Here is a 26,974-nt window from a genome sequence, read left to right on the forward strand (position 1 = left end):
ACCAGTGTCGGTGTCGGCGTACCGCTGGCGCTCAAGGCGCGGCGCACGGCCGGCCTGACCGAGCGGCTGGAGATGGCGAACGTGCTGCTACAGCAGGTGCCGCTCATCGACGGGTGAGTGGTGACGTCATCAGGGGGCCAGTGGACGGGCGAGTGACGTCATCTGGGGCTGGTAGACGGGCGAGTGACGCCTTCTGGGGCTGGTGGACGGGTAAGCGTTGTCATTATCAGAGACTGGTGAACGGGCGAGTTGCGTTATTGTCTATGATTGGTGAACACAAATAACGTCAAATAACGTCAGGAATATGTGCAACTGATCACCTGTCCGTTACTTGTCGCATAGAGATGGAGAATAACAGACTCCTTGAGAGAAAAGGAAAGAGCGACGATGTTCATGCATGGTCTTTCCTCGGATTTTGCACTGATGTGTTGTCTCATCATGTGGTGGGATTTTTTATCCCACTCTAACTTGGTTTCTGGACCACGTAGCTACAAGTAACACCAAGCTTTCGAAAGGTAATTTCAATCATGAAGTTCGTCGAGTCGATCTTTTCTTTAAGTTTAAAGAGAAAAAATTAACACCCGCCAGAAATCTGTCCAGAGTCAGACCAATCAACATGTAGGCATAGCGGGCGGGTCGGTCATCCATCCTTCCGCGCGGATCAATACCCTGGGGGACGGGACGAGAGGTCAGTGGCACCACAGGGGTCACCAGCGGTGGGTGGGGCCGACTGAGCGATCGTCACAGAGGCTGGCAATCGGACCCCCGCGGTGGCATCGAAAGCTCCTTAGCATGACAAACTGCCCGGGTGGTGATGGGATGCTGTGCTGTCTCCTTGCTACACTGCGACAGATTGTCGCTCAAATCGGCTTGTTGTAGAATGCAGCTATGCATTCAATGGAAGATGCTCACCAGGGTATCAGAACAATGATTGATTCATGGGATTGTTCTTTCAAATGTCCTGCTTCTATCACATTCGATTTGAATATCATACCTCATCCATGAGGAGATAACTGTCCAAATGTTTGAGTGGCTGGCTGCAGCCCAGGTTGACACGCGAAGTGGAGCTTATTGCAGATGACATCCCGAACCCATACCTGCTGATGTGATCTTTCCCCGCCTGGCTTCCCGGAGTAAATTAGTAAAACTGGAAAGTCAACAAAACACAGCAAGAAGACAAGAATGCGCAGGCCTCTCTCGATAGCTGCAATAATGGCAAGTTTTATTGGTACTTCGCCAGAACGGTGTGTTTTCCCTCAGCATCTAACCCATTCGCACCGAATTTCAAACGAACGCCTTATTCAATAAGTACAAAGCCGAGGCAGCTTTTGACGCGCTGGTACAGTACCCTCATCATAAAGTGGCGCACTGTGATGAGAGGGGCATCTGGCTAATCGTAACGTAGCTTGGCGCACAGATGTGGTATCTGGCGCTCATGGGACGCTATCTGGCGCTCATGCGGCGGTATCTGGCGCGGCGCTGTGCCCCGAGTTGGCCATCAATCAGCTGTGTGTCGGCTGCGCCGGCCGGCGCGTCAGACCAAGATCAAGCACCCCCTGAGCCGCGTTGGTGGGATCCTTGGGAGGCTGCTACGGGAGCGAGGTTATGCTAAAAAGACAGAAAAAGACTGGGAAGGTGCTGCATAAATGGGAAAAGCTAGTGCTCGGTGTCAGAACAAGAATGGATGCATAATGCAAATAAAGGGATGGGAGAATAGCTAGCACCGCCTGGCTCTACGCTGCAATGAGTCGGCAGTTGAGTAGACCGAGCTCGCGAACGAATGACCTGCCCAGCTAGCAATCAATCACTCGCTGTGAAAACCTCCAGTTTTGGCCATTTTTTCTCGGATCGATCGAGCTAAGCCGGGCGTCGCTCGGCTCTAAGTAGCGCATTTGTGACATTTCCGGCGCTGCTGGTCTGTCTCTGTCTGTCTGTCTGTCTCTGTCTGTCTCTGTCTGTCTGTCTGTTTGTTTGTTTGTCAACTCTGTCTGTCTGCTGGCTAGTCTGTCTGTCTACTGGTTTGTCTGTCTGTTGGTCGGTCTATCTGCACGGCTGGTCTACGATGGTGTCTGTCTGCACTCTGTAATGCTGATCTGTCTGCACTGCCTCCTGCCTTCGTGGTGGGCACGAGCACCAGGACCGTGCGCGCGCCCGAGAGGAGCGTCCAGCCAGCAGTCCGGTGGGCGGCGCGGCGGCGCCGGATGAGGTCATTAACGAGCGCTTCACTCAGATAGAAGGTCACCGTCTCATGCCAGTAATGCAGGAGAATGGCTCCGAAACGGGAGGCCAAATGTCAGATAGACCCTTTTGACTCTGCTTTATTTGGGCATAAACGCGACTTGGAATGCAGTCAAAAATGAAATGTTCTACAACAGAAAGTGCATTTGATCTTGCTACTATCAGACAGTATAATTTTGACGGCTGTCCATGTTTTGAACTTTACTGTATTGCTTCTAAATATTCACTATGTAAGTCTGGTCGCGTTGACAACAGACTTAGTCCACATACTTATTGCGACTCTGCATCCTGATCCGGCCAAAGTCAGAGAAACTCCCACTTATCACAGGCGCGTTGGCGTGACACTTCCTTTGAATCCGAATGGCAAATCCCAGAGACGATTGCTCATTTCAGCTCAGACAAGCTGGAAAACAATTAATGGGCAATGGGCATAAGCCAGGTGCAGTAGGTGATCGCTCATACAAAAAGGATAGCATGGTGCATTTGAGAAGGGTATGCCTGCTACCTGCCTCTTTACGGAATGACATGAGGCCTTCCCTAGAGTTTTTATTGCGCTGGTGCCTGGTTGTTTCTCACCCGAAGAAAGTCTTTTCAAACATTATATCGCACAAGCATGCAAATATTATAACAAAATGACCAAAAACTCTAGCGGTCGATGAGTGCTCAATACAAATTCTCATCAACCAGCCCTGGCAGTCGCCGGTATGCACGACAGCTGAGTCGGGGGCGACCCGTGTCGCTCGCCGTCGACCCGTGCCGCTCGCCGCCGGCCCGTGTCGCTCGCCGCCGGCCCGTGTCGCTCGCTGTCGGCCCGTGTCGCTCGCTGTCGACCCGCGCCCCCGGTCCCGCGGGACGGACTCCGATCAGCAGTAATTGGGCGTTCATTTGTCCACCGCGCCACCGGCTGGCCATGACAACGCGAATATGATGCCGACTGGGGTAAACAATGAGCCCAGACAGCTGCCGACGTATATCATGCTGTGGCCCAGCCCGTGTCGGCAAATAGCGGGGAAACGATATTTGGGTTGCTGCTGGTTGGGAGCAAGATGTGACGGAGAGTGTGCGTGCTCTGTGCCAATTATCGTCACAAGAAAGTATTGCAGAAGGGAAATATGGAGAACATCACTACGTGTCGGGTCGCGGCCGGCCGGCCGCGGACCATTTTCAGAAGTGGCGGGCAGACCGTGCGTCGAGTACTTGCTTTCTCGCGCGGCGGTACTGGGGTTCACTAGCATTGTTTAAAATATTTTCATTCGCCATGAACTTGAAATTATACACTGTAATTAACGATCATTTGTCAATTATTACAAGTTCTTCAAAAATTTTCTTTGAAAGCAAATGATTTCCTTTCACTCAATAATTGTCTTGTCCACCACTACAACCGCCACCCAGCCGCCATCCATTGGAAGAGATAGGCTCTGCGGCACAAAGTGTCGTTTTAAACTGGACTGGGAACCAATGTGTGATGACATTTCGAGCTAAATTTATGCTCATTGTGTACCTAGAAGCATTGGGAACAACGCTCTGACTGTACATTTTTAGATTTTTGCCTCTAAATGAAAATATTTACAATCAAGTACTTTGCGAGCGCAGTTTAGGAGCTCCCGTAATGTTAAAGTCCTATCTCCTACAAGTATGTAAATACTGCTCTAGGGCATAGGCGTAGGAACCGGGGGGGCCAGGGGGGCCACGGCCACCCCACCATTTTGGAGTGGGGGGCCAGTAATGTGTGTGGCCCCCCCCCCCACTTTTGAGAGCACTCCAATGTCTGAGATTCGCTCTTTACTTTAAACACGATTCAACCAACTAAACACAAAAAGATGGGCCACGGTGCCGTTTCTGTCACGGATAATCTGTGCTTTGCAGGTAGAATTAACACCGTCTAAAACATGCAGCAGTTTAGCGATTTAGCGCGTAAATTTTCAAATTCAGCGCAGAAGAGACATATCTGATATGTTTATTGCGCCAACCGGTTTCGTTTTGTGGATCTGGTCAAGGCACTAAGATGAAGATCTGGTTTGAGTCAGGTAGAATTTAGAAATGAGATGGATATAAGAAGTTTTTTTGCGAAAAAGGTGGGTGTGTATCTGGTGAATATACATATTGCATGATTAATGCGACCTTGACATGGGTGGAGAATTATGTAAATCCCAGGGTTGCCTTTTCTGGACGGACCTATGCACCTACCCTACCTACAATTTCCCCAATTTCATTCAAAATTAGCTACAAATGAAAGGTTGCCTTTTGTTCATGGGTACCTTTGGAAATAAGAGTGTGTTTAAGAGAGTGTGATAAGAGAGTGTGAAATAAGTGTGTGGAAATAAGAGTTTTTCGTCAATAACTAGGTACCGATCAAATTGAGCTAGCGAGTCGAGAAAGCCACCTATGGACTCAAGAAGACCTGCCGAATCGAATGATATGCGACATGACCTCCTTCGACCAATTTCGTGACCTGGGGACGCCGACCTGACCGTGACCCGAGGTCAACACCCTAAGTTTACCTCACCCAAACAAAAAGTATATCATTCGACGCGCCTGAGAGAGGCGAACACGATGCTGGCAAAATCGCGGCTCTGCGGCCATTTTTTGCGAAGTTATTCACCAAAAACGGAACCGTGCCTTGAGGCACTTGACCTGACCTCAGAGGTCACCGGTTTTTGTTTGTTTTGTTGGGTTAGGCCCTTTCAGTCCAGTCCAATGAGACCATTTCAGAGTCGGAAGGATGATAGGATATACATAGGGGGAGACATTGGTCTGGGCAGGCACCCTAGTGAGTCGCCGGGGCTGAGCCCGTCCAGAGGACAGGCCACCCAGCCCCAAGGCACTCACTGCACCCGGCTACGGGGTGCGCTCCCTCGGGAGCAGCGGTGCCGCTCCAAGGGAGCAGCCCGCATGAGATAAAGTTGCCTGTCCAGCCCGGAGGGGGTTGCGGTGTGGAGGAGAAGGATTTCAGTATCCTGAGGATAGAAGCACGGAACGGTGTCAGAGGTCACTGGTTGACCTAGGACCATAAAATCGGGTATCGATCTCTGCGTCTCGTAACGGCGCACACGCTCGTTTTACCGCGACGCGCTAGCTCCACCTGGGGCGAAACGGCGAGGGGGGTCGTACCCGCCCCCCGCCCCCTCGGCCAGCGCGTATGTAGAAAACCTATAGGACCGGGCCGTGGAGGGTTAAACTGGCCTCTGAAGGCCCAGACCGTCTAAAAGTCCCACACCGGCCTCTGATAAGTGAAAGTCAATCAGCCCAGTTGCAGTGGTCGCTGATATAAAACCTCTTAAAACGTTATAGGCCTGGCTGAGCCTAGCTGGGCCGTTCATGCTGATTTTTAAATTTTATAGGTATATTGAAAAGACTCGCTTTGCACGTTTCACGCTTGCTCGTAATGAAAAAGTTGCTGGATGCCTCTGGAATTTGCATGGGTGCCAACGGCTGCGGAGGACAGGGGAACGCGTCCATCAGTTTGAGTTTATGGACGGGAGAGTGGAGACTCCCTGAAATTTCAACCAATTTTTTTTTTGTCTCTATTTTTTTTTTACCTCTGAGCATGTTTGCGAAAACAAAGTGGCCGAAATCCGAGGAGAAATCGGATTTTGGGGGTAGGTTAGGTTTTGGATCTCTGGGACCCTGGCCCCCCCACTTTCGAAAACGTTCCTACGCCTATGCTCTAGGGAACCAACAGTTCGCATCGTACTAGCTTTAAATTATATCCATATTGTTCCCAGTACTTTGCTGAACATTGTGGTGAGTGTACATTTTTCGTTTTTTGCTTTACAAGCGTAAAATTCGTCTGGTTTTACACCACTTCATTCGCCTCCATAGCCCGGTAACGGCGCCGCGCGGCGCGGCCGGCCGGCGCCCGCTGTAGTTCCAAACACTGCCCGATAGATGGCAGGCGCAGAAGTGGTCCCAGCCGTCCCGGTACGAACAATGGCGATTGTTTTGTGGAAACTGAGTGTTGCAAGTGTTCAATATGCAACCGCACAACGACGGAATTGTCATATTTTGTTATCATTGCATTCAGTTTTATTTTAATGACAGACATGAATCTGCGTTTCAGACACAACGACTTTCCGTGGAACCTGCGCAACTTTGTGCACAACGAGGTGGACGCTTTCAACTTCAGCGCGGACCTGCGGCAGGTGGCGCCGTGGAACCTGAGTCGCTGGTCACATACGGACCTGCCGCGGCTGCGACAGGGACGGGTCGGGGCGCAGGTCAGTGATACCACGCTATGGAACGGGTCAGTGATTTGGCACTGTGACGCATCATAAGCGTACTAGAGATGGTCCAAGCTCACATAAAACTATCTCAAGCCGATGGTCAGGTCAGTGCAGCGGAGTGACATTCTAAATGACCCAAAAATATTAGTTAGAACGGTCGTTCTATTGATATTTTCGGTGCGGAGGAGTGTGTAGGGCAATCATGTAATCACTTAGTGTAATCACAGGTCGCCGCACAGGTCAAAGTTCAGGCTGACGTTTGCACACGGTCGTTGAGCCGTAGGCGCCAGGAACACGTGACCTTTGCTGCGGCGAGCTTCCATCATCTCCACTCAAACTTGCAGACTTCTCAGCGGAGATCTAGTTGAAATTCACCTACCTCTCACAGCTGCGTCAGTTTCGTCCGCCCATTGACTTTTGCAGCCGACAGTTTGGATAACGCCGCACAAAGCTGGGAGTTCCCACGCCAACGGAGGCGGATCCGGTCTTCGGGCAAGCGTTACATGTTGCTTCTCTCTTATCTGCTCCCGAAGCCGTAGCGTTATGACCAGGATGGCTAGGGGTAGCTCAGTAGAAATGACAAGCGATTGAAGTTCATACATAGGAGGGCTCAGATCTGTAAGGGCAGCGCCAGTAACCGTTTCCGACCTCAGAGAAAAGTCACAGCTAGGCGGATGCTGCAGAGCGGCAGTGCTGGCTCAGATAAATGTTTTCGCTGTCATACTTTATGAAACAGACTTTAGAGCATCCGCCCTCGAGCTATGAAAGACTCAATTCATTTCCGAAATCGCACCAGAAGCAACAAGTAACCAAACACTTTGCTGATGAAATAGATGCCACAGAGGCATTGAGCTGTTCTGAAAAGCGATGTGAATCTCTATCAATGTCCCAGTTCTGAGTAAATATTTTTTTTATAAATTTAGTTCGAATGTTTGAATGGACGGATTGACAGAGCCGGAGCCCACGCTGAGCAGAGCTTGTTGCGTAGACCCCGACCCCTACCGTCCGATCGCGTAATTCCGGGTATCGGGAGAATTTAGATGCCAAAGTTTAACGTGCCCTTCAAAGCCGGACACGGCCTGTCCCACTCAACTGACTTCAACTGGCTGCGGCTGCTCCCACCAACCGCAGACCATCCCCGTCAGGAGTCTCAAATATCGAGCGCCGGAGCGTCTCGAACCCGGGCTCTCACTACCGGGAGTCCAATGCTCTACCAACTGAGCTACGGGATAGGCTAAATTTGAGTGAGCTCTTTTAAAAAAACTTCAGAATCATCACCAGTGCTGATGAGTCTTACACAGATGTTTGAAATATCCGAGTATCAATCAACTATACATATTCGTATTTGTATTTGTTATGTGTTCCTGCTTACTATCTCATCATGCTTAGTCATGTTAGATCTTAAAAAAATAGCAATGGATACCAGCATGCTGACAAAATATGGTTAGGTCTGGGGTATCTACCTAGGCAGAACAATTTTTAATTGGCAATATGCGTGCCAAAAAAATGTTATATTGAAAATAAGTACGTACATAAAGAGAAACTCATCACATATGGCATGCATCCTAGAATCACTCTCGTCTATAACTTCGCCGTGAAGTAATCTCTAAAGAAAGATCAATGATCTGATCCCGGAATAAGCCCCCAGAGGCCCCAGACGACCTTCCCGCACCTTCTCTGGTCACCAGTCACTGGTGCATGTTTTTCCTTCCGCGGGGTGCCCCCGGTCTCCGCGGCCACCCGGAGAGCTACAGAGACAAATGTGGCGGCCGGTGAGCTGGCCGGCGGTGGCCGATCGTCGTGGCGACAGCCGCGCCGCGGTAAATCTCACCTCGGAGCGCCGCCGCGACATCCATCTTCCCAGGGTGACACCTCGCCACTCGAGTCGCTCCACCGACCGCGTCCGACGGTGGAGAGCATGCACTGTGGGCAGAGTGAACCCAGTGTCACCGAACGGACGGACGGACGGATGGACAGACTGACGGAGGGACGGACGGACAGACTGACGGACGGTCAGACGGATGGACGGACTGATGGATGTACGGACGGATGAACGGGCGGACGAACGGACGGACGGAGAGGCGGACGGACGGACGGACGGACGGACGGACGAACGGACGGATGGATGGACGGACGGACGGACGGACGGAATGACGGACAGACGGATGGACGGAGAGACGGACGGAAGGACGAGCTGACGAAAGTACAGTATCGAATACAAATTTGTAAAAGCACATCTGGTTGCTAGTCTCGCAAACCAACAGGCTTTCCAGCGTACCGCATCACATAATTACGAGCGAGCGAGCGCAGCGAGCGAAGCGAAGTCTTTTCAATATAACGGAAAAATCTCAGTATGAGCGGCCCGGCCCGGCCTGTAACGCTTTTGAGAGGCTTATATCTCAGCAACCGCTGGACCGATTGGCCTGCGGTCTTTTTTGCTGGGTAGCCCCATCCCTTCTACCCCGTAATTGACTACTTTTGATGCATCTCAGTGACCGTCGTGGCACGTGCCACGTGAAAAGCCAAGGGTGTTCAAACTGTTTTGCAAAAGTAGTGATTTTGATAGGCTCATATCTCAGCAGCCGCTTGGGCGATTGTCTTGCGGTAATTTTTGTAGGGTAGCTGCATCCTTTCTACCAAAGGTCGGATACTCTTGATCTATGTGAGTGACCCCCACTGCACGTGCAAAATGCAAAAAGAAGAGGTGCCAAATTTGTTCCCATTTCAATAACTCGGTAATGACTGGGGCGATTTCGCTGAAACTTGGCATACAGGTAGGCACCCACCAGGCAATGCATTCTCATGTGTTGCGGTTAGTTTGCTACTGCACGTGCACACGTGCAGGGGGCGCTTCCAGATCTCGAGAACGGCTGGGCCGATTGTGCTCAAATTTGGTATACGGTTGGAGACCGGTTAGTAGGGTGCCGTGCAAAAGTCAGTTTGGACCCCGTCTGCACGTGCGCACGTGCAGAATGCCGCTTCCAGATCTCAGGAACGGCTGGGCCGATCGCGTTCAAATTTGGCACACCGCTAGCGACTGGTTAGAAGGGTGCTTTGCACAAGCCCGTTGGAAGTACCCTCTCGCCCTTCCGCGCGTGCAGGGCTCACTATCTCGCTCGCTCGTTCTTCGCCCCAAAAGGCGTTTTACTGGTATGTACTGAACAGAGTGTAGTGTGCACTGTGCATACTATAACCATGGATACTTCATCCATGCTATAACGTACCATCTCTCTGACGCTGTACTCTCTGTTTGCCTCCAGTTTTGGGCGGCCTACGTGCCGTGCAAGAGCCAGTGGATGGACGCCGTGCCACTGAGCCTGGAGCAGATCGACGTGGTCCGCAGGCTGGTGCAGCAGTACCCGCAGTACCTGACATTCGCCACCAGCGCACAGGGTGAGAAACAAACGAACCGCGCCACAGCAGGGTGGGTCCGCGTCCCTTCTAAGTTCCAGTGGCCCATCATTGCACAGTGCATACAAAATACACATGTTCAAAGACCGAGCGACCAGCACGCGAGAGCCCACGTCCGATCTAGTGACAAATTCACGGCTTTTTCTGCAAAAGGAGATCCATAAACCATCCAGTGTCCGATTCATATGTTTTCAGTAACGAATCCATTGAAGAAGTTTGGTAAAACAATGTGTATCAAGTTCTTAGTGTGCCCGGTTTATTCTAGTGCGTTACCAATATTGTTTAGAGTGATATCTTGGGTGTCTTCGCCCCCCCCCCCCCCAATTTCTGAATCAAGTGGCGTGGCTGTGGCGCAGCAGCGGACCAACCTCGGCCCTCGGCCGAGGTTGCCGAGGCTGACTGACGGCGCTCGGAACCTCGGCCCGTCCAGTAATCAAATACTGTCGCTAGGTGGCAGCACCGTAAGACGCCTGAAGTTACACTGTACCGCACGACTTGGAGCAGGCGCCTGAAGTTACACTGTACCGCACGACTTGGCGCAGGCGCCTGAAGTTTTATACCGTGCCGCAAGACTTGGAGCAGGCGCCTGAAATTATACTGCACCGCACAGCTCGAAGGAATCCCATATACGTTTGCATGGTGCGCGCCGCAAGGCAATATAAGTGGAAGATACTCGAGAAGAGAACAGCGTAGATACTAAGAAGTTTGCTTTGACTGAAGATTATATTATGGTTTGAATACAATTTCGTTGACATGAGAAGTATCATACGACATACGAATAAATTGTGTGATATTGAACTAATTTTAACAATTTCTTTGGGAGCCGGAATTTGAGTATTCGATGCATATCTGTTAACATCTCGTTCATGATTCACAATATTTTGTCATCATGCATTGCCTTTTTGGTCTGCTTCAGTGCCATAAAAGGCTGAATCCATTTTGGCCAATTTCGGCTAAACGCACGTTTTGATCTGGTAGGTGGAATAGCAGCACATTACAGCTTTGAACAATATCAAATGCATACCTTTTCAAATGTAGCTTTTAGGCGATCAGCATAAAACCGACTGAAAACGCATGAAAAGACGAGTAGAGGTTATGCCATCTGTGACAAATGGCCGGCTTACTCGACGCATCCATTTTATTCGCTGACACCTGTGAGACAATCTCAGCTCTGTCAGGGCTGTCCGCCATCCGATCTGGATTTATGACTGGCCTCTCTCCCCCGAGGGTCCACCTGAGACCATCTATCGCCGCCGGGCACAGAGCACGTGTCCCCTCCGGCCAATCCATCCCGGAGAGCCGATAAAACCGGCCACATAGCGCCACACAGTCGCAGCCGATCCGAAAACTCGCCATCGAAACGACCAGCCAGCTTCGGGGAATCGGACAGCACAAACCGGGGGGGGGGGGGCGACAAGTGGCGTGGCGGGCCACTGCGGCTAACCTGGCGCGTCGACGCCGGTTCCGCCGCGGCTGCTGATGACGTGTTAATCACTGCGCGGGAGCGTTAATGCCGCAGTTGCGCCAGAACGGTCGCCCGCCGGGACGTGGCCGGGACGTGCCGACGAGCCGTGCACCGCGCTGCAGGAATACGGATAGAGCTGTTTGCCCGCTCCGCCGAGACGTCGGGAGTCTCCCCGGCAGGGCGTCCTCACTCCTTTGGAGAAAGCTGCATTGTGGAGCACTGTCTGTCGAAACGATGCCGCCTGAAAGGAACTTTTGCTGGCGAAAAGGCTGTTTCAACTTTCATATAACTGACTTCAGCCGGAAACAACTTGTTATTTGCAAACAATAATCAAGTATCTAATGCATTTATTTACATTTGCTGAAAAGTGTAATATTGTTAGCGGTGATAACATTGATAGGTATTAAATCAGCATTTGACCGAGTGGAATTCATTGCGCCGGGAGTTGGGAACTCGTCCAGCGGGCCGCGGATCTGGCCGCACTCAGTGTAATTTAATGGGAAAAGTTTCACGCGCTGTAAGTTGGGGTGCCGCGCGCCGCCACCGCCGCCGGCGGTCCGATCTCGTCTGCCTTTGGTCGCTGACAGGAACCGCGGCGTGTAGTGTTACAAACAATAACACGAGGCAGGCGCAACAGAAAGCTGAATGCTTTCAGGGAGATTATGGTGGCGGCAATTTGTATGCAAAGCATTGTTAGGGCATGCACGCTAAAGGAAGTGGAAGATACGATTCGTTAGTTGTCTATTCAGTCTCTGTTTTTTCCTTATCCGTTATTTATTGATCGATAACACTCCTGAAGGACTGGTTCACGAGGCACCGATTAGGTGATGACACAATGGCTCTGCACTGGTCGGTGACAGAGTATCCTCCGCTACCGGGACTTCTTGAATCGCTGATCCACATTGCTTGCATTCGCTTGAGGTTCTAAACAAGATACCTATAAGAAACAGGTAGATCCGATGTTTGAAAGTAAAGCCCCAGTCACAAATTTGACGCACCTGTGACATTTCCTGACACCCAAGTGACTATTGTATTAACTTTTGTGTTTTACGATGTTTTGACCTTATTTAAAGTGGGTAGCCTGGGGCAAGACGCCCCAGATAATTTATTTTGCTTCATAACTTTTGTCCCACATCACCTGGAAGGCCAAATTTGTGCACAATGCGTTCTTTGGATATTTTACTTTAAATTCCACCCCTCAAATTCATTCACTTATGATCGAACTCCCAGCTAGGAAGTGATTTGTGAAGCGACTGCAAATGGGGCATTTTGCCCCAACCCCAGGGCAAAACGCCCCACGGCCTGGGGCAAGAAGCCCCATACTCTAGATTAAAGATTAAACATGCTAGTTGACTAAATCATATATGAAAGGCCCGTTAGACCTTGTGAGGCACGGCACTGAAGTTAGCACCTTCCATCCTGTCAGGTGTTCAGCTATGACACTATTGTATGTCCAGGTTTTTCACCCGCCTCATAAGGCCAAATAATAATTTATTGCAATTCAAATGTTAACAAAATACTTCCTTTGACATTAATTTGCTGAGCAAAGCACATAAAATTGCATAGAAACTTACTGTTCGCCAGTTACCGAACATTAGGAAGTGGGTATTCGGAACAACACATGAGGTAAAACGCCCCATGGGGCTTTTTGCCCCGCGACCTAATGGGGCGTTTTACCCCATCACGTAGTTCGGTCAGAGAACAACGCCTTGCACCCCAGCAAGACATAATTCAAAACGGACCAACCCATTATTATAAGCGTTAGACACTAGTTGTTCAAAATACATAAAAGTCGTTAACCTGATGTGGACCATAAAAGAACGCCATGATGCATAATCTGACTACAAAACATAAAAATCACTCCAAAAACAAATTTTTGGCTATATCTCCCTAAAGAGTTATCACAATTTCTTTCCAGTTTGCTCATATAATGATCATATAGTGCACGTTTTATAGAAGAGAGGATGTTTCCCCAGAACCTTGCCAGTTCCGAGAAACATCGGTGAGGCGTTTTACCTCGGCGGGGCGACTTGCCCCGGTCTACCCTACTGAAAGCTCAAAATGTATGATTAATGTTGTTTAAAGCAGAATATTAATAATTATGTTTGTAAATTATCGATAAGCTGCTTATAGAAGGTCACGTGATTGCTACCAGATTATGTGCTCAGAAAGCATCTTTTCAACTTCGATTTTGAACAATTTTTACCTCCTTTGAGGCCAAATGATGGAGGGTTTGAGGCATACGATGAAATGCTGAATCTATTGATGCCAAAATTTGTTCGTTTTTTGCATTTTTAGACTAGTATATCCTGGCTCAAACTTTGACCAGTTTGTGTGTAAACCCTATGGTGAAGGGAAAACTTCACGCCCAGCAGGCGTCATTACAGTGCTGCCAAATCGTGTTTGGTGGGGGTCGGTTCTAAATACCTCATGTGTGCGTTTGGTGCGTGTCATGTTCTTGAGCGAAACGCATCGCACAATTATCGTTTATCCTGAGCGAATGTCGTCTGTCCACTCCACAGATATTGTCGACGCCCACAAATCGGGTCGAATAGCCAGCCTTCTGGGTGTCGAAGGAGGCCATTCATTGGGCAACAGCCTGGCCGTACTGCGAACATTCTACCGCTCCGGGGTGAGGTATCTCACCCTGACGCACACCTGCGACACACCCTGGTGAGTTTCTGGTGGAGACTGGTAGCTGTCTACCGATCGTCGACCTCTGTATTACATCAGATGTGCATCTCACAGGGGGCCTGACCGTGGTCTGCATAGTAGTTACTTTTACTCGTAAGAGTCCTTTGCTTTGTTTAGGCGAATAAACATCTTTTTTAATTGTTTTTCTTTTTGCTTGCTGTTTTTAGGGAATGTAATTGCAGAGTTATTGCAAGAGTAATGAGAAAACATGAAAATGTGTGGGCGATAAGGAATAATGATACATTTTTACGGTAAATCCTACTTCAAAATTGCCAATGACAACACTCAAAACGGCTTCGGCACAGCGAGAATCGCCCACTAGCCCACAGAACTGTTCCAGCCAGGGACTGGACAGCGCCGATTTCGACAGGTTATGTTGAAGCAGTCACAGGGGCGCTTTTTATGAACTGACCACCAATAACAAAACAAAATACACTGACTAATAACCTGAAGAGTGAATGTAAGTGAATGGCTTATATGACCTGCAGCTCGTTGCGCCGCCGCTGGCGTCAACTCGACATTCCCCGCTAACCCAAGCTCACGGGACACTCCGCGACCTCTGGAAGATTTATGGCTGAGGTTAGCACCACATGAGCCTAATTAAGCTCTGTTATTCAGGGTAAGTGACCCATGAGCAGGGAGCTGAGATTCCTCAGTCGAGACCTAGTGGTGAAGCGCTGTGTCATTTGCCGCTGATGGGGAACAGCGTACCGAGAAGATACTGGATAGGGTAGGGGAGAGAGAGAGAGAGAGGGGAGAGAGGAAAGGAGAGAGAGAGAAAAGGAGAGAGAGAAAGAGGGAGAGAGAGAAAGAGAGGAGACGGAGAGGTATATGTAGGGAGAGGGAGAGAGGAGGGAAAGAGAAAGGGAAGAGAGCGAGAAATAGAGGCAGGAAGATATAATTGCCTTGCATTTTTTACAGACAAAAATCTAGATTTATTATATGATTTTGCAACCCGTATTATAACTTCTATCTTTAAAATAAGAACGAAGGAAAATATGAAAGAAAGGATTAAAAATGAAGGAAAGTTAATGCTATTGAGAACAATCGGCGTGATCACGCTCGTAATTTGAACATGCTTGCTGCAACAAATCCTGGATAGTAACTCACCGAAAATAATTAGTAGGATAACGATGAGGAAAAAGATATGTTCCAAAAAGAATACAGCATGCAAAATGCCAAATGAAAACTCATGAAGGATAAGGATGGAAACGGCAAAGACTACGATACATTTCATGCAAGATATGGGCCATTGTTGAAAGGTAATTTCTGCTAATTTTATATCTTAGTAACCCTGGTATGTCAGCCGTGATAATTTTCTAAATATAGAGTCGCTGTTTGAACGTATTCAGCGATCTATCATACCAATTATCTCGTCCAGCAATAGGGCGGGATGTGGTCTCCACCCATGGCGCGGCTGTGGCCGCCATGGGCGGGCGATCTGTCCGGTGGTCGCCTCTATTGTCGGGGCTGGCCGGGAACTAATGAGCCCGGACCGCCAGCAACAGTGGCCCGCGGCCGGTGTGGTCCGCCGGGGGCTGTGGCAGCTCGGCGCAGTGCTGGGAGCTGCGGCAGCTCGACAGTGGCTGCGGCAGCGCCGGTACACCAGCTCAGGTGGCCGGCTGGCAGCGCCGGTACGCCAGCTCAGGTGGCCGGCTGGCAGCGCCAGTACGCCAGCTCAGGTGGCCGGCTGGCAGCGCCGGTACGCCAGCTCAGGTAGCCGGCTGGCAGCGCCGGTACGCCAGCTCAGGTAGCCGGCTGGCAGCGCCGGTACGCCAGCTCAGGTAGCCGGCTGGCAGCGCCGGTACGCCAGCTCAGGTAGCCGGCTGGCAGCGCCGGTACGCCAGCTCAGGTAGCCGGCTGGCAGCGCCGGTACCCGTCGGTGTGGGCGCTGCCGGCCGTGGGATTGTCCTATTGATCGGGCCAGTGCAGCGGGTCGGGTCGGGTCGGACCCGGCGGCCGCCGACCGTTCCGCGCTGCGCGGCCACGCAGCTCCGTTCAGCACGCCACTTAGAGAGCAGCCGGCGCACCAGAACTATTTACACAGCGCTGTTCTGCAGTCATTTACGCCGTGCCCGGAGTTGGGTAGCATAGCACACAGAGAGCTAAATGTGCTACAGTACCAAGGATTACAATGGGATTATCGTGGGTAATGCGATTAACCACTGCCGACAGAACCAAGCTAAAGTTTTTATCTAATGGCGACGCACTTCCGTTTATTTGTCCGATGATGCATATTTGCTAGTGAAATAAAACGTTCAAGGTATGAAAAAGGATTGGTATGTACATTGTACATTTAGTAAGCTGGGAAGTGCATGTAATGCCATAATTGTAGTTTTGCTCTGAAGACCCGCTCCGCTATCATCCCTCGTCTTGAATAAAAATTCATAGACGATAAGATGCAGTCATCAATCGTGCCATCGCTAACTGCCAACACCACTATTGATCTTTAAGGGCGAGCTTTTACGAAGTTGTTAATAACGTGGGCACTTTAAGCCATCCGTCAAGCATCATACGTATTGTTAAAAAAAAAAAAACACAAGCATTTAACATGCCTTTTTGGCATTCAAGTGTAAATACATGACACACGCCTAATTCATGCTCTAAACAACTATACAAGCTAGCATTTTACCCTTTGGCCATTGGCGATGGACCAGCGAGGGTAATAGTGGGTACTAAATGGCGACTGAAAGGGCGCACCTACATAGGTACGAGCAAAGTGAGACTCCAACCGAATTCGGTATAGTTAATCTGTCCAACAATCTGCCCCATTCCGTCACACTGCAGCTTTGAATGACTATGTGAGTGCAATTTAAATAGTAAATTAGGTCCCAACCTAGCAACATAAGAGTTGCAATTGCTTCTCAAACTTCCATTTCTTCCTTTTCAGGGCAACTTCGGCTTCTGGAGAAGCTTCCAAACAAGGCATCAGCAGAGGGCTGAACGACTTCGGCAAGGTACAAAGTTAGATACAAGCTAGCTTTACAAGTTAGTTATACATTTAGGCATAGCATTGTTCCCCTTCTAATTCCAGCCGCTCATCCATCGAAAACCTCGTCTTTCGTTTAGTAGCACCTTCCTTCGAATCCTCCTTGAAAACATCTTCCGTCCTTCAAATGGCTTTTATCGCCTGTGATTTTCTCCGATGGGCAAATGTTGACTTATCGTCTGCGAACAACACACAATGGCATCGTTCAGCAGTCTGGCACTTCCCACAACACAGTGAAGGCGAAGTGCTGAACCAGTGTCGATTGTATCTTGTCTTCTTTCGTGAGAAATTTCGTCAGTGAAAGCTGTTGTCTAAAAAAGAACAGCATCATCTGTTGGACATATTTTATTAACTAAAACTAGGTAGCGTTTTTCTTTTCCTGATGGCTTCTCCTATGCTTGCATATTGCATAATCTTCCATCATTCACATTTCATTTGTCACCATTATTATGAGCACAAACTTTCAACTTTGAGTCTTTGAATGTAAAGCCGATGTAACAGATACTTTTCAATATATTTAAATGGTGAGTGAGTGAAATACTTCATTAGAATAGGCCCACATTATGGCAGCGGTTATTAGTCCACAACATGTAGAACATTTCGCCTCCGTCAAATGGTCTCAGCCCTCAGGTCTCAGGATTCATCTGATATTTCTAGATTCAGATTCCTTCATCGGCACTTGTTCAATATGAATGCTATACGATCCATTGTATGCCACGAGTGTGTATGTCGATTTTATATGACGATTTGTGTATGACTGCCCCCAGGCGGTGATTTTAGAGATGAACCGGCTGGGGATGATTGTCGACCTGAGTCACACCAGTCTGCGCACCACCCAGGACGCGCTGGTGGTGTCGCGCGCGCCCGTCATCTTCTCACACTCCTCCGCGCAGGCGCTGTGCAACACATCGCGCAATGTACCAGACCATATTCTGGAACAGGTGGTGAGTGACCCGGAGGCTGGGGTATAGGTGGGGAGTGGGCCGGGGGCTGGGGTATAGGTGGTGAGTGACCCGGGGGATGGGGTAGGTAGCGAGGGATACTGCCCGGCGTGAAGACACGCCACTTCATGGATAAAGTCGGAGCAAGTTCGAAAAACATGGATGAACAATTAGAGTATCTGACTCTCAGGGCGTTGTTGGTCAGCAGAGATTCAGCGGGAGATTCGGTGAACAACGAGATTCTCGAGACTGTTTAGGGGGATAAGTTACGCGGTGCTCTCATTGAAGTATTAGATCAACTCTTGTCACTCCATTTAGCGTCATGTCCTATGATGCAGCAATGCAGCCTTCCTTGGATAGCGGCACCGATAGACACTAGAGGTCTACCGATCGCTGAAGTGTCCGGAGCGATGGATGTCCTCGTTCATCCATCTAAAAGACAAGACGGCAGACACGGACCGCCACAAGCTACAAGGCGCTGCTAAGTCTTGGCAATGTCCAACATCTAGTCATTTGCTAACAAGGCACCGACAAAATCCGAACAAATTATCAACAGAAGCCCTAAATTCGGGCAGTTGCAAGAATCGCTCTCTAATGAAATGGATGCTAGTAAATCGCGCTTTCAGGAAGAACGCTCCCAGTGATGCGATTCATTCATTCATCATTATGATGATTCATTCATTCATTCATTATGTTATGGTTAGTCTGTCTGTCTGTCTGTCTGTCTGTCTGCCTGTTTGTCATTTTGTCTCGCCAGTATTCGGAACACAATGTTCTCACAATTATTGGCAATTCTTTTAAAAACAATATTTGGCCTGTACCTACTTACCTATACCTACTACTAGCTTTCGCAAGCTCCATGAATTACTTCAATATTTTGGAAGTGGGGGAGCGGAATACATTAAAAATCAAATATTATCAAACACATTTATATTTTTATTACATTTCAATATTTCAGCTGAAGATAGCCCTACTCAGTTCATGATTTACACAAGAGAAGACAATGAAATATGCCAATAAATAATCCAGTAAATAAGCGGACACTAATTTATGGTCTACTGTTCAGCAGAGGGCTATTACGTCGCAACTGAGGCAACACAAAAGACTCCACTGGACTGACCAAAGTTCGCTGTGATGATACAGACAACCCGTTAAACCAGCTCGGCAGAAAATTGCCCACTTAATAGTGTGTGATAAACCACACCATGGTGCCACCCTTTCTGTCGTATAACGCCAAAGTACCTCGAGTTGTGGTGACAATAAAGAGCCCCAGGGCGGCGAGCGGTCTCGATAGCACTCCTGTGTGGTTTGGTGAGCCGGGACGACACGCAGGAGACGCATTGGGAGTGGGTGGGCACAATACGGTGTTTAGGAAGAGCGCTAGTTTGTTTTGTTGGGTTAGGCCCTTTCGGTCGACAAGACCATTGCAGAGCCGGAAGGATGGTAGGAATTAGGGGGAGACATTGGTCTGGGCAGGCACCCTAGTGAGTCGCCGGGGCTGAACCCGTCCAAAAGGACAGGCCACCCAGCCCCAAGGCACTCACTGCACCCGGCTACGGGGTGCGCTCCCTCAGGAGCAGCGGTGCCGCTCCAAGGGAGCAGCCCGCATGAGATAAAGTTGCCTGTCCAGCCCGGAGGGGGGTTGCGGCGTGGAGGAGAAGGATTTCAGTATCCTGAGGATAGAAGCACGGATAGGTGAAGAGCGCTAGAACCGCAGGTAGAGGGCTTTACTGCTGTTGACGACGTTTGGCGATATTTTCAGGCTCTGAAAGGTGGCATGGTGATGGTGAATTTCTACTCTGAGTTTATCACCTGCAACACCAGTGCAAAACTCACGGACGTTATAGGTAAGTCTGAGCCTCTGAGAAAGACCTGTCAATCTTATACAAGTTTTCTTAAATGCAGCCGAGAGGGATATTTGTCATCCTTTTTGGTCAGCATTTGATCATCGTATACATTCAAGCAAAGCCCATTATAACCATTAGTTGGGCTACATAGTGACACATATGTACATAATCACCATTCACCATTGATGCTTATGTGAGCAATCAGCATCTCACTCAAAACCGGCCCTAAACACGCATAACTTTATCCTGTTCAGCTTCTTCAGCTCAACAGAACCAGAGCATTTAGCTAGGTCTTAGCAGCACACACTGCTTGCATTTCTCAGTTTGCGAAAGACAGCTGTTTCCCTGTGTATTTTCCTGAAAGCCTTCACGTCAACTCTACCCGCCCCCGGTCCGGCGGCACCAACCAGAAACGGCAGGAAAGCGAAGCAGCGTCGATGTTTGAAATGGTACCCCGTCGAGCCACTTGAGCTAGTCACTCGGCGCGTCTCGCCGAGTCACGCGCAAAGTCGCCATCGATGGCCGATAAAAGGCCCTCTCGAGACGACGAGCCCCGCAGATGGATCTCTGAAGACGCGCCTTTGGCGGCGCCCCGCCCCTCCTCCTCCCCCTCTCCGCCCCGCCGCTGTCGCTCTCTGGCGGTATATCGATTGGTCTGAGCCGAGTACCGGGGCCGGCACTGGGTCGGGATGGGGTCGAAATGGGGCCGGGATGGGGTCGGAATGGGGCCGGGATGGGGTTTTGTTGGCGCCGGGATGGGGTCTTGTTGGCGCCGGGACTGGGTCAGCATTGGATCGAGATGATGCTGTACTTGATCGAAATGGGGCAAAGATGCAAGATTGAAGGGCAAGTGAGGGCAATATTGGATTGGGCTAGAATAAAAAAGAGCCCCGGGATGAGGACTGGCCTGAAACACAACGGAAGCGAGATTAGTTCAAAGTCGGAAAAGGTCAATGTTTCAATGGACTGCAAGGACACGAGCCTTTCAGGGCCTATGATCGGGAGTCAAGACAGGGTGATTATAAATACCCAGACATTCAAAGCTAGAAGACATGTTGCAGCATTCCCAAAAATATGCCCATAGTCCATACAGAGTTAGGTGGGGCGAGGCGTTCGGTGCGCACGGAGATTGATCGGGGATATGGCGACATTAGCAAAGGTCAACGGAGGCCGGAGTGGGTGTGGGAAAAGGAGTGGGAACCCGGACAGGGATTTGAGGGAGGATATACCCTGAGGCCAGAGGAAGGAGGAAGGAGTGGAAACCGGAACATAAAGTCTAGGCCCTGGGGGCTGGGGAGGAAGTGAGTGAGGTTCCGGGACAGCAAGTCGGTCAAAGGAGGGAGTGAGGCCCTGGGCAGTGAGCGCGGACCGGGCAGGGTCGGACTGAGACGGTTCAGCCGCGTTCCTCGCGCCCCGTCGAGCAGCGATCCGATGACCGTTCGTCAACTGAGTCATCAATGGCTCGGGATCACCCCGCCCCCAGTATTGGACCGTAACGAAACCAACGCGCCGGTCAATCAGAATGGCGCAGAGGATATGTGATTTCTCTTCAAAGCAGTGAAGTACCGACGTCTCTCACGTCTCTCATATCTCCTTCCCACATCAGTGTGACGCCAATTTTCTGTTCCTGTTCACCACAACCCTTGACCCTCTAAGTAGCGAGTTTGTTTCCCCTCCTCACACACCAGTGTGACACTGACCTCTGTTCACAGCGGGCCGAGTGTGACACTGACCTCTGTTCACAGCGGGCCGCGTTCCGAGTGTGACACTGACCTCTGTTTACACCGGACCGTGTTCCGAGTGTGACACTGACCTCTGTTCACAGCGCACCTGAACCACATCCGGTCCGTGGCCGGGATCGACCACGTCGGACTGGGAGCCGGCTACGACGGCATCAACTGGTAAGACGTGCTGACGAACTGATCTATTCATCAACTGGTAAGACGTGCTGACGAACTGATCTGTTCATCAACTGGTAAGACGTGCTGACGAACTGATCTAGTCATCAACTGGTAACTCGTGCTGGCGAACCGACCTATTCATCAACTGGCAAGGGGTGTTGTTGACAAACTGAACTATTTATCAAGTCAACTGGTAGGGATGGCTGGCAATCAACTGGTGTTGGCTGGCAGCTCAGCGCTGACCATTCCATCAACTGGCAAGGGGATGAAAACCTGAACCCAAAACCAACTGAGCTACCAGAATAGCTGAACGTTTGTGATAATTTTGCAGGTGACTGTTAAAAACACGCCATTTATTCTACATTGTATGATGTAAATATACGGGAAGTTGTATCACGGGTGTAATATGTGAAAACCGTAATCACCAGAGATCGAAATTGTCATATATGAGTCAATATAAAAATAGTAATAAGAAATGCATGGCAGTCACAGATTTGATTCAGCTAGCATTCGCTGTCGCTCCTCGACCAGTCCTGCCTAGTTTTTCGAGGGCCAGCATTTATCTGCGATAACAGTGATAAAGTTCATCCAGTTGGATGCTAGTTCTGTCGTCATAAAAATGTCCAGAAGCTCCAGCAAAACAATGATGAACCGCTAAACACATTTCACCAATTCGTCGGGCGGTCTCTTTCAACAGCCGTTGCAACATTTCCAATCCACTCGACGCTTTAGTAAAGCAAACATTGCCGATATGAGAGACACATAGGATTTGTTTTCGGACACAACATTGCACTTATTCAGCCGGAGGAAGCTGAAACGATGGGCGCCGACGGCCGTGGACGGTCCCGGATCCAGTTCAGACATAACAGCTGGCCGTTCCCAGTCATCCAGCTCACATTACAGCGCTCCTCACAACTGACTGACTGCCGTCCGAGTGGCTTTTCCACGAGAATTTCGACTGGCTCCATTTTGGCTCACCAGTCAGGAAGGGTTGATGTTCAACAGAAATGGATATGACCGATAACGGCCATGTCGGCAAGTCCAAAACGCAGCATGATCTTCTCAGATGTACTGGTGAGGAGAGACAGCGACCGATTTACGTGTCATGATCACCTTAATTGTGCTTGTCTCATCTTGTTATGATCTGAGACAGCCACCCGATCTGTTTGCAGGACTCCGGAGGGCCTGGAGGACGTGTCCCGCTACCCCTACCTGTTTGCTGAGCTGGTCAAAGACGACTCGTGGAGTGAGGAAGACCTGAAAAAGCTGGCTGGCCAAAACTTCCTCCGAGTCTTCAGAACAGTAGAACAGGTATGCATATAAAAGCTACTCGTCCCTAGCAATGGTGAGGCCGTTCTAGGCTATCCGGTTGAAAAATAGGTGTTTAAATGATTGAAAAGTCTCAATTTGAGAAGTGTATCAGATTTTACCCGAGACAGGACCCTTACCACGAAAAGCACAACAGTGATCTACTTATTTGAGCATTTAAGATGGAATGTAGGATCATGTTAAAAAGAAACAGCTTAGAGTTCTTTTCCTCAGTTATTAGCTAATGAGTTTCCCAAACGATTCAAAACAACATTTCAGCCATATTAATTAAATGCTCACGGGAAGGCATAACATGATTATACTCCTCTGATACCGGTAGAGAACTAGCAACAGCTCCTTCTGCAGCTTTCTAAAACGGTCTCTTTCCGTGGATGTGAAAAGGATGTTATCTCTCTGTTTCCTAGAATGGTTCCCTTGTGAACGAACATCACCATTAACTTAAAAGGTACATAATCCTCTCTTTTCCTCTCTCTCTCTCTCTCTCTCTCTCTCTCTCTCTCTCTCTCTCTCTCTCTCTCTCTTCTCTATCTCTCCCTCTCTCTATCTCTCCATCTTCCCTCTCCCTGTATCTTTCTCTCTGTTTTTATTCTCCCCTGTGAATGCCCAAACAATAAACGTCCTCCGTTATCAGCGACTGTCTAAACGCTATGAGTTGGATTAGATCGGGACTCGGGAGAGAGTAGGGGAGGATGTCTTCTATTTGAGCGACCCTTTTCATACTGGCGTTATCAGACATGTTCCTTATTTTTATTATAACTTTTCCAAGGTACCTCAAGACACGAAGCGCCGTTAGATTTCGGCTATAATTATAGCGTGCATGAAATTGCAATAGACAGAGAGAGGAGAGACGGATTATTTATCTCTGACGACACACTTCTTTTTGGCAGGTCAGTCGACAGATGGCGGTAGAGAAGGTTCGGCCGCGCCAGGACCGGGTCGACCCTCTGAAGCTGATCTACACCAGCGCCGCGCGGTGCAGCTGGGAACTCTCAGAGGCACTCAACAAACAGCAGTCATCGCAGCCCAACAGCGAGAGGGGCGAGCTGACGCGGTAGGACGGCCGTGACGTCATCAGACTGTGACGTCACTGCTGGTGGCGTCACCCCAAACCCTGCTCAGTTGGCGCCTCGCCAAGCTACTGTTGTGTCCGTGTTTTACGAGAGGAGCGAGGGAGACTGCTTTATAACCCAAAGTGGATGTATTATTGAGGAACGATGTGGAGAACGATTGTCGATTTTTTCGAGATGGTTTGGACTTTGGTCCACGGTGTGAACGCGAGTGGTTAGGTAGATATCGACAAATGATGCGTGAATTCTGAGCCTACGTCATGACGGATGCATGTCTGTTTGCTTATGAGCCTGATCACTCCTGTTTCCTAAATGACAAAAAGTTCATAAAACCTTTTTTTTTTTGCTCCGCCAGCCTAAAGCCAGTCTGGAGCCGGAGGTCATTACATCTGGCAATTTTGGCCAGGAACAAAGTTTTACGTTAAGCCGGTTTATGTGAACCCGGAAGCAATAGCAACGTGGGAGTCTATCCTTAGCGTGTGTGAGCAAATCTAATGGGGGAACTTACTTTTGCCGAAGTGCCGAAAAGGCCGGAACAAAAAACATAGATGAAGAAACGGTAACATTTATTTACATCACATATTCATACACTTGTGTAGACTTTCTATTGGGGCTAATTCCCTGTGTACTGCGCATGCGCTGGTACCGTAAAACCGCCGGAGGCTGAAAGATAAGCCCGGGCGGCACGCGCGCTGATGAGGCCAATTTGCCGGCCGGTGGCTCGGCGCTCTCAGCAGCGGGTCCGTCGGATTCGGCCGTGTGTCACTGTCGAGCAGCGGTATGTGGACAGAAATTTCCAGGAGGCATCCGCTGAACACATGGTGCGGAAACTCGGACTTCATTAGGTGTGCATGCTGAAATCCGTGACGGGTCATGGAGAGGGATGACTTCCGTTGTACAGCATAGCTAAACCTGGAAGATGATGCCGGATATTGCTTACCCAACCCACGTCAATATTAAATTTCATTAGCATAGCACTGCATCCCCCTTTAACCTGTAATTACCGCACTGACCCAACTGAAACTGGACAAAACTACGCCCTTCCACAATTCAGGCTGAGTTTCAGCATAACGAACGGTGCGGCTGGGTTAAGAAATTCGAGTTTCAATCACACTGCAAACGCTGAAAGTTCTCATTCTTTGCGACGCTAGCGGACCAATCTACAGAAAACTAAGCGACAATTAACTATCGACGCTCATTATCCGCGCTAACTTTTCATTGTTCAACATAGTTACAAGTTGGCCGCTCTGGCCCCAGCTCGCTCTCCGGAGCAGCTCTCAGAACATGCCGAGTCGACCAACTTCTCCGGGGCTGCTCCGTCGCCACGGTCACCGCCCGGAGGGCACATTCGACGAATTGATTCGTCAGCCTGTCGCCGGTTTCATTGCCCCATTCGGGCTCGGACCGACGGGAATGTCCTGCCGAGCTGACCTGCGACATTTTCCACGACAGCAGGAGGCAGGCGTGTCGTACAGGGAAAACCCGCCCACCCGTCGACCCGTCGGCCCATCGGCCCGCCTGCCCATCGGCCCGTCGGTCCGTCGGTCCGTCGGTCTGTCCAATGGTCGGTCCATCGGTGATTGTTGTGGGGAGCTGAGCTGAGCTGCAGATCTGCTGCTGGGGAGAATGCAGTTCAAATATCTCCTAGCTATGCTCGCCTGAATTGGGTCGGGTTTGTGATGTGAGTTATCCGGAATAAGCCAGCAGCTTATCCATGCAAGTTCATGTATCTGGGTCTAAATGGTCGAAACATTGATGAATCGTGGCTCTTCACCAGCACGCTGACCGCTGGGCCATGCTTCGGATCTCCTATAGTCCCATCGTCAGCTTGCTGGATAGCGAGCTGAGCTTGAGCTTCTGCAGCTCTTTTTGCGCTCTGCAAGGGGCTTAGCAAGCTCCGTCTTCTTTTAGGCTTCGCTCAGTCTTGTCACGCCTGAGCTTGCCGCCGCCTCACTCCGCGTGACGAGGGAGTTGTGGTGGCTACGCTGATCATCTCATCTCTCCTGTCCGCCATATTGCCACTGTTAGCTGTGGAAGGTTCAGTTCAGACGTATTCAGTCAAATTTGTCACATCGAGATGAACTGGATCAGTGAAGTATTTGGCGAGCAAACTCCAGCTCAGCATGTATGTTTATGTTTCAGTTTGACGTTATTTTTAAGTAAAAAAGGCAAAACAACCAAGACAATGGTAAAAAAAAAAAAATACCAATGAAAACTTCTCCTACCTTTCATGAGTGAACGGAAAGAGCTCAGGTCCAATCTAAACCCACTATTCCTTACGTTTCCATAGGTCTAGCAGGGAAGTAGACGCTACTCTGTGTGCACTTCATGGACAGTGTTGCATAGTTCCATAACCACTGTTGGCCGTGACACTTTCCAAATGATCGTAAATTGAGCTTTTCGTTGTCATGTATGTGAAGCTAACGAAGTGTATGAAGTGTGTAAATCATGTGCGTAAAGTGTGTGTGTGAAAATGTGTGTCGAGTCGAGAGTCATTGCTGGGCTAATAGTTGATTGTTCCGATTGTTCCGTACCTTGGCCAGGTGCGGCAATTTCTGAGCGGTGTGCTGGCTTTTGCTGTTAGACCGCACCCAGCCCTGGCGATGTTGACGAATATTTATCGATGTTGAATGTTGTGCTTCGTGTTTTGTTTTTGTGCGACGCTGTGGGTGTACTAAGCCGATTCAGAAGGTCTATGTTGATGCATTGTAGGCGCGTGTGGATGTTTCCTGATGTGTATGAGGTGTGGGTGCAGGTCTCATGGGCATCCCAGTCTTTCATGCGTTTGTTAAGGCCGCATTTTATGCGTCTATTTTTACAATGCTGTCAGATGTCGAAGTATTTTGTATATGAAAAGAATACAGATAGA

General features: G+C 49.6%; 1 protein-coding gene across 1 annotated transcript in view; it reads left to right on the plus strand.

The window, feature by feature from the left end:
• LOC122388369 (dipeptidase 1-like) overlaps window positions 1-26,974 on the plus strand; it is a 27,032-nt gene extending 58 nt beyond the window's left edge. The window contains exons 1-10 of the mRNA XM_043379403.1: window positions 1-113; window positions 6,299-6,455; window positions 9,722-9,854; window positions 13,860-14,010; window positions 16,922-16,988; window positions 17,788-17,964; window positions 19,724-19,808; window positions 21,634-21,709; window positions 22,882-23,020; window positions 23,926-26,974. The exon at window positions 1-113 is cut by the window's left edge and continues 58 nt beyond it. Coding sequence (XP_043235338.1) covers window positions 1-113; window positions 6,299-6,455; window positions 9,722-9,854; window positions 13,860-14,010; window positions 16,922-16,988; window positions 17,788-17,964; window positions 19,724-19,808; window positions 21,634-21,709; window positions 22,882-23,020; window positions 23,926-24,093 — 1,266 coding nt within the window. The 3' untranslated portion in view covers window positions 24,094-26,974. The remainder of the gene's footprint in view (window positions 114-6,298; window positions 6,456-9,721; window positions 9,855-13,859; window positions 14,011-16,921; window positions 16,989-17,787; window positions 17,965-19,723; window positions 19,809-21,633; window positions 21,710-22,881; window positions 23,021-23,925) is intronic.

Source organism: Amphibalanus amphitrite, unplaced genomic scaffold (genome assembly GCF_019059575.1).
Source record: "Amphibalanus amphitrite isolate SeventyFive unplaced genomic scaffold, NRLGWU_Aamphi_draft 000319F_arrow, whole genome shotgun sequence".
Taxonomy (NCBI): Eukaryota; Metazoa; Arthropoda; class Thecostraca; order Balanomorpha; family Balanidae; genus Amphibalanus; species Amphibalanus amphitrite.